At 53.7% G+C, this 7,929-nt stretch overlaps 1 protein-coding gene across 2 annotated transcripts in view; it reads right to left on the bottom strand.

Annotated features, from left to right (window-relative positions):
* Nucleotides 1–7,929, bottom strand: part of Atcay (ataxia, cerebellar, Cayman type) — a 25,260-nt gene that overhangs the window by 2,374 nt on the left and 14,957 nt on the right. The window contains exons 7-13 of one of the 2 annotated variants that reach the window (XM_013505239.1): nt 7,440–7,571; nt 5,857–5,943; nt 4,248–4,346; nt 3,541–3,576; nt 2,215–2,286; nt 1,450–1,482; nt 69–246 (exon numbers count right to left, since the gene is read on the bottom strand). In XM_013505239.1, the coding sequence (XP_013360693.1) occupies nt 78–246; nt 1,450–1,482; nt 2,215–2,286; nt 3,541–3,576; nt 4,248–4,346; nt 5,857–5,943; nt 7,440–7,571 (628 nt within the window). In that variant the 3' untranslated portion in view covers nt 69–77. The remainder of the gene's footprint in view (nt 1–68; nt 247–1,449; nt 1,483–2,214; nt 2,287–3,540; nt 3,577–4,247; nt 4,347–5,856; nt 5,944–7,439; nt 7,572–7,929) is intronic. The other variant, XM_013505240.1, reaches the window with a different exon arrangement.

Below are 7,929 nucleotides of genomic sequence, written 5' to 3'. Positions count from 1 at the left end.
CCATCCATCCATCCACCCCCTTAAGATTCTTTCTTTTGCATCTTTAATCTCTTGAAATGCTGTTTCACCATCTCCCCTTAAGGGTCCCCAGCAGAGGGTCTCCTTCTGCTCTGGGTTTGGTCTGCTGACGCTGGCTCACGGTGCACAACTTCCTTGTGTGTTTGGGTCTGTGGGCTCATCTGCAGACAGTGTGGGTTCAGTGGTCTTTTGGGAAGTACATTAGGAGCTTGCTTCTTCTCAGTGTGCCTGGGAAGGGGCAGTACCGGTTTTACACCATTTCTGACGTTTCTTTCTCAGCCTGCGGCTTCCGGGCCGCGTGGGGCTCTCAGGCACCGGGCCAGGCTGTGCCGGGTGTGCAGAACAGTGCATGGCAAGGGCTAACCTGTGCCCTCTAAGGTAAGTCTGACCTCTGCCCGGCTCCTGGAAACGGCTGCTGGAGCCTTGGGATAGCCTCCTGGTAAGACTTTGCCTGGGGACTGTGCTTCCTACCAGCTAGCCTAAGACGTGTGATCAAAATATATGGTGACTGTTTAAATTAAAAAAAAAAAAAATTTATTCCAGTGCCATGGATTTTCCTTAGAATCTTCACTCTTACTTTGAACACACTGATGCCATGATTCTGGCCACGTTCTTTCTTTTTTTCTTTTTTTTTTTTGAGACAGGGTCTCGCTGTGCAGTTCAGGCTGGCTTTGAGCTCACTTTGTAGCCCAGGCTGGCCTTGAACTCCCAGCGATCCTCCTGCCTCAGCCTCCCGAGTGCTGGGATTACAGGTGTGCACCACCACACCCAGCATGTGATTCTGGCCACTTTCTGCAGCAGTTCCGGAGTCCTCTTTCCTCGATGTCTTCACAGGAAGTGATAAAAAATGCAGTGAATGCTGCTCCAAGCGCCATCTGACAGAAAGGAGCTGGTAACCACAACAGAGCCCTCACCCACCCTATTCCTCGGATCTGGCACCGCGCAGCTTCTGGCTCCTTCCCAAAGTCAAGATGACCATGGAAGGGAAATGTTTTAAATGGATTCAGGACATCAAGGCGGCAGGGCGGCGTAACACGTGAGAAAGTTCAGATGTTCAGAGCTGCTTTAGAAAGAGGCAAGAGCGACGGGGTGAGTGTGTCTGAGGCCAGAGGGAGGATGCTGAGGTGGATTCATGGCAGCGTCTTACTCTAAAACATTTTTTTTTTAATTTACACATTCATTGTATTTTCCCATCACATTGTGTGACGAGGTGATTGAGCGTGGAGCTTGCATCCATGGTACCTGTTGGAGCCCTGCCTATGTAACGGCGCCCCTGGAGTTGTGCAGGACAAGCTGACCGGTTTGTGGTAACCACTGCTGCCCCGGCTCCCTGGTACAGTGTCTCCCACCCCTAGTAAATGGTGGGACAGTTGTCCTAGGATCCACCGCCTCATTCCTGAAAGGCCCTCAACCACCCTGCATCACACGTACCTTGTTTCCTGGTCCTCTGTGTCAGGAGCAGACCTGTGAGTGAGGGAAGGAAGCTCAGCGTTAGTTGCCCATTTTGAGGAAGAGGACATCTTCCACCTGTTGGCTGAGGCTGTGAGCCTCAGGAAGGCTGATAGCGTTTCGTCCTGGTCTGGTACAAAGCAGGCATCAGTAAGCATCTGCTGCGTAACAAATAAGCCAGGATGTATAGTTGTGAGAAAGTCAGGCAAGGCCCTTTACTGCCACAAAATGAAACCACTAAGTTGCTCAGAGTCTGTAGGGCGTGGAGGGGCTGAGTCTGCACACAGGGGCTTGGACAAAGATCCCCTTCTGGAACCTTCATCTGAGGGCAGAACTTTGTCTCCTATGCAGGCTGGATGCATAGAGGAGAGGGGGGAGGGAACTTCAGGGGACCCTGAGGACAGAAGAGGCTAAGGGGGACAGCATGTCCTTTTGGGGTGGCAGAATGTTCTAGAAGTAGATGGTGGCAATGATTGTATAATATTACAAATGTACCAAATGCCCCCTGTATTGCCCATTTTTATTTTATTTTATTGAGGCAGGGTCTCGCTGTTAGCCCAGGCTGGCCTCAAACTTGCAGCGATCCTCCTGCCTCAGCCTCCTGAGTGCTTGGATTATAGGTGTGTGCCACCATACTTGGATACCCAGCTTATTTTCTGCTCCTCAATGAGTCCTGTCCCCTTCCCTTTGGGACCTGGCGGCCCCTGGCAGCTGTCACCTCTGCCCCATGGCCACCTGCGTGCTTACCTGTCGTCCTCCAGCACTGCCTCTGGCTTTTCTTCAGATCTGGGCAGGACAAATTCTGGCTGGGGCCTGGAGCTGTGGACAGACAGAGCCAGGTGACAGGAGGTGGCCTGCTGTCCTAGGCTGGGGCCTTGGGGCAGCCACCAGCCTCTCTGATCATTTGGCCAGAGGCCTACAGATAGTTTGGAGAGTTTGTTTTCGTTTTTGGTTTTGGTTTTGGTTTTGGTGGCACTGGGGACTGGGAGTCGGGAGCCCACACTGAGCTAACCCAGCCCTTTTTATTTTATTTTGAGACAGGGCTGTGGAGGACCCCATGGGCGACGCTCCTTGAAGGAAGAGCAGTTGTCTCCGTCTTGGCTGAGCCTGGCCCCGTTTCCATGTACTGATATGTACAGAGCTGGCTGGGACTTTTCCTCACCCCTTCAGGTGGCTTTAAGCAATGCGAATCGGTCCAGCCGAGGTGCTGATGTGTGGTCTTTGAGGCAAGGAGACAGGGCAGTGTGTCCCCGCCCCTGTAGCTCTCAAAAACCGCGTGTGAGCCAGGTGGGATGGGAGCCGTGCTCCACGCTGCGGCTGGGATCGAGCCGCGAGATAGAGGCTGTGACCTCCCGGGGCATAAAAGATCACACATCAGAGCTGAGGCACTGGCCCCAAAACATAGATCCCACCTCAGTCGTGTCACGCAGGTTACTCCTCTGCACATCCTTCGCTCTGCATACTGCAGAGGGGATTCGGGCCTCCTACCCAGCCCAGCTCATGGCACTCTCCTGCTTCCCGCCCTTCTCACAGTCACCCAGCCTCAGGCCACTCCCTTCTTCACGAATGAGTAAAACCCTCGGCCCTGGGTCGAGGCCTTGGTTCCGATAGCCATCATCATGGCTGGACTCAGGACCCCTTGGCTCCCCATAACTACAAATATGCCTTAGTGTCTTTATTCTCACCACGGGTTGGAAGTGGTAGATTGGAACTGACTTGCTAGAATTCCAATAACTTTTCAATTGGATTATAAATATAAACATCCTGGACTGTGATGAGGACCGGAAAGGGCTCTCTATAAGGTTTTGCTAAATTTCCCAGGCTGGTGTCAAACTTGTAATCCTCCTGCCTCAGCCTCCCTAGTGCTGGGATTCATAAAAATAGTTTTACTGGTGCACAGTTGTGCCCACTCATTCCAGCTGCACTAGGAAGCCAGCAGGGAGAGCCATGAGCCACCTGGGGACAGGCACTGGTCCTCGCTCAGTGGAGCCACTGGGGACTTCTGTGTCCCCAGCAGAGCCTGGCTCAGCCCCCAGCCCTGAGTAGCTGTCACAGAGCCCAGCCTGCACTGACCTCTCTCTCCTGGCTTGGAGTCTTTCCTCTTCGTACCTGAAAGAGAGGAGAAGGTGTCAGACTCAGCCCTCTGCCTCTGGCGGCCGGCATACTTCCTGGGGACCTTCCTTCCCTTTGGGAGTGGAGAGCGATGTCCGCTCACACAGCAGCCTGTGGAGCGAGGAGGACAAGCCAGCTGCAGCTTGGGCAGCGGCCTGGCCCTGACCAGCTGTGCCTGTTTCCTGGGGCAGAGAAACTCTGGTTTCTTGGCACAGCCTGGCATCTGTGCATAGATGGAGGGGACAGCTGCCCAGCCTCACAAACGTCCCCAGCGACACAGAGCTGTGCTTGGAAATGGCTGAGATGGTCAGTATATTTGGTTCTTTGAGGCAGGGTCTCGCTATGGAGTCCAGCCTGGCCCAGGGCTCACAGCGATCCTCCTGCCTCAGCCTCCCAAGTGCTGGGATGACGGGGGTGCACCACCATGCCCAGCTCCGAAACGGTTAATTTTATGTTCAATGGGAAACAGTGGGGAGGGGTTGAGGATGTCCTGCAGGGTAAGAAAGTGCGGGAGACAGTTCCTATCTCACCCCAAGCTCGGGGTGGACACTCCCTCTCGGGAGTGTGGGGTGCACAGCGACAAATCTAGCACCCAGATCCACTGCTCTCATCACTGCTGGCCTTGGGGGGACTGGGTGTATCGGGGCAGGGACCACCCTGACACTCACTGCAGGACGCAGTCCGGAATCTGCACATGCTCCATGGGGATGAGCTGCTCCAGCTCCTCCAGGCTGTGCACGTACTGGATCTTATTGATGAACTTGACGCTGGTGGGAGGAGAGGCGTGAGGGCAGTCTCCGTGCAGCCACGGCAACCCCCACAGGGCTGCACTCCCTCAGAGGTCAGCACCCGAGCTCCAGCCTCCCACCCTACCCTGGGAAGAAGGAATATAACCCTTCTTGCTTGGTAACAGAGTGACAGTCCTGGGTTATTTTTCTTGTTGTTTGTTTTTTGTGGTACTGGGGATGGAACCCCAGGTCCCTCCACATTGCTAAGCAATTGTGGTACCCCTGAGCAACACCTTCGGTGTTTTTTTATTTTTTATTTTGAGACAAAGTCTTCCTAAACTGCTCAGGCTGGGCTCCAATGTGAGATTCTCCTGCCTCAGTCTCCCAGGGTGCCAGGATGCCCTGCATGTGTTACCACATGGCTAGGACCCGGGCCTCTCCTCTGTCTCTCACTTTTTTTTTTTTTGGTACCAGGAATCGAACTCAGGACCTTGTGCTTGCCAGGCAGGCGCTTGTGCCCCTGAACCATATTCCTGGCCCTTCTCTCGCTCCTCTTTCCCTTCCAATCTGGACCTCTTCAATAGGATAAACCCTAACGGAGCACATCACAGCACTTTCAAGTCCTATGAGGCATTTCATGAGTCACTGAACCTGAAGGCGGCCTTGGGGACACGCAGGTCACGCATGCATTAGGTCACTGTACTGCTGAGCCCTGGATGTGGATGGGGCCCCTCACCGATGACACCTTTGGGGGCACAGTGGATCCAGCACAGAATCTGCAGCCGATGGAACCTGGCTCACCTCCAAAGAGGGTGGAGGGCCGTGACCTTGCTGGGTGACTCTGGGTGACAACTTTGAGGTACGTTTTCTCCTCTGTGAGATGAGTGATGGCATTGACCTCCCAGGGTTGTAGATGTAAATATTAAATAGGGCTAACGTGCAAAGGCTGGGGCTATGGTTGCACCTGTCATCCCAGCTACTTGGGAGGCTGAGGCAGGAGGAGCAATTGAGTGCAACCTGGGTGACATAGTGGGCCCCCTCCCCCCAAAACATTCAATAGGTGAGAGCCAGTCTTTCCCTGCGGCTCCAGTACTGGGGATTGAACCCAGGGCCTTTGCACTGAGCTCCACCCCAAGACATTTTCTATTTTGTGACAGGGTCTTACTAAATCGCTCAGACTGAGCTCAAGCTCACAGTCCTCTTGCCTCAGCTTTCAGAGTTGCTGGGATGATAGACATGTGCCGCCACGCCTGATCTGTTTGTGCATATGTCTTTAGTACATTGAATTCTGACTGGAACCCAGCCCTTGGGGTCAGACATGAAGTTCACTGTGGCATCTTTATGTCGGCCCTCAAAGAAGACTTGCAGTTTTGGAGCATTTTGCATTTTGGATTTCCGGATTGGTGACGCTCAGTATATACATAACATTTAAGACAGCTTGAGGCAGTGATGCCTCTGTGTGCCAGAGAGGCTGCCAGTGCATCAAAACACACCCAGGTCTACGCCACGGCCCTGTGGGACCAGCACCAGCCCAGGCTCCCCGGCTCACCTGATGAAGGGCCGGGAGATGGCCAGCACGGTCCGGATGAACCAGGATGGGTGGACGATGATCAGGGACTTCAGATTTTTCCGCAATCTGTATGGGATACAGAGGGAGCAGGATGTCCTCCTGGGGCAGGCCTTGGGGACGGGGAGCCCAGGAGGGACAGGAGCAGGGATGGAGGGCCACACACCACTACTCGTCACTCATGCCTGCATCTCCAGCCTTTTTAAACATTTTTAAATTCTCACTAGGTTGCTAAGTCTCTCAGCCTGGGCTCAAACTTGTGATTCTCCTGCCTCAGCCTCCCAGAGTCGGCTCCAGGTGTCAGTCAAATCTCTACCCTGCTCCAGGAGTTGTAAGTCCCATGCGGGATGCAGACACAGCCCCTGTGTCCCTAAGAGCCCACAGTGGATGGAGAGGGAAGGACCGCTGCAGCGCAGAGCAAGCAGTCAGCGTTTAAAGCAGCTAAGACCATATTGTCACCATCTAGTGCTGGAAAAAGGGCCCAAATGGTCTTTGAGCCTCTCCACTGACCTGAGTGCACAGATGTGCTGGCTCTGCCAACTTTAAAATTATTCTGAGGTTACTGATGATAATCAAGAGGTAGACACAGCCCAGGGCCCACAGACAGAAGGACAGACACACATGCAGTTGGGTCCATCTACATGCTGGAATATTACTCAGCCAGGAAAAGGGAAGGAAATCCCAACACCTGCCACAGCGTGGATGGACCTTGAGGCCATGCTGCTCAGGGAACTGAGTCAGTCACAAAAGGACACATACGGCGGGGCACCACTCCCAGGGAAGCCCCAGGGTCATCAGATCCACAGAGACAGGAAAGAGGATGTGGTACTGGGCTGGGGAGGGGATGGAGGCTCAGTATGGGGAGGTGGAAAGCCCGGAGTGGACGGCGGGCACGCCGTGCAGTGAGCATACTTAATATCGCCAATGGTGCACTTACAGCCTTTGAGCTGACCTGGAAATAGCAAAACTGCAGATGTCGTAAGTTAGATTAAAGTGACACCACATTAAGGAAGAGTAGACCCTTAATCCATTGTGACCGGGTCCTAGAAAAGGGGGCCTTTGGACATAGACACCCACCCAGGGGGAATGTCGTGTGACAATGGAGGCAGAGAGCGGGGTGACAATTTGACAAGCTGAGGACACTGAGGACTGCAGCTACCACCAGACTCACGACCGAATGGCTTCTCCCTGGCAGCCTCAGAAGGTCCATGCAGGAGGCCGAGGCAGGAGGATTGCTGTGAGTTCGAAGCTGGTAATAAACGTGGGTCATTTAAACTACCTGGTCTGCACTGCTTTGTCACGGCATGGCAGCCCCACCAAACTACAGCGCCACTTGCGAGCTCAAGGTCACTTGTCCTGTGTGAATTTTCTTTTTTAGTTTTCTTTTTGTTTTGTTTTGTTTTGAGACAAGGTCTTATAGGCAGTGCAGGCTGGCCTTGAACTCACTGCAGTCCTCCTGCCTCAGCCTCCTGAGTGTTGGGATGGCAAGCGTGCACTACCACACCCAGCACTGTGTGAGGTTTTGTATCTCCACTTGCTCTGCCTGTCCGTAGCCAGCCTCTCACCTCCTATCGATCATCTGGTAACACTTCTTCAGCCAGCCGATGCCCGGCATCCTCCTCCGGGGCGTGGCGCCATTCAGATACACGATCATGTAGTCCTCGGCCACCAGCAGCTCCAGGCTGCTGATCACGTACCTGGTTGGGGGTGCAGAAGGTGGAGGCACATTGTCAGGACGCGGCTACCATTATATCGAGCATTTTATATGATTTCATTGAATGCTTCCCGATCCCAAGAGTGTGGTGTTAGTGCAGCTGGGAACAGAGAGTGGAGACAAGCAGATGCTTGATCCATTCCAATATTTAGGAAGCCTGGGGTCCATATCTCCTAGGGTGACCGGCAAAATCCTTTCCCCCAACCCAGTCTCTGCCTCTCTAACTGGGGAGATGGGGCTCAATGGCGGCTGAGGGAACAGTGATGGTTATGATGATGATGGTGATGGTGATGGTGGTGATGGTGATGGTGGTGATGGTGGTGGTGGTGGTGGTGGTGGTG

This window comes from Chinchilla lanigera, unplaced genomic scaffold, assembly GCF_000276665.1.
Source record: "Chinchilla lanigera isolate Chin_1 unplaced genomic scaffold, ChiLan1.0 scaffold00094, whole genome shotgun sequence".
NCBI classification, from domain to species: Eukaryota; Metazoa; Chordata; class Mammalia; order Rodentia; family Chinchillidae; genus Chinchilla; species Chinchilla lanigera.
This window is presented reverse-complemented; position numbering and strand designations above follow the sequence as displayed.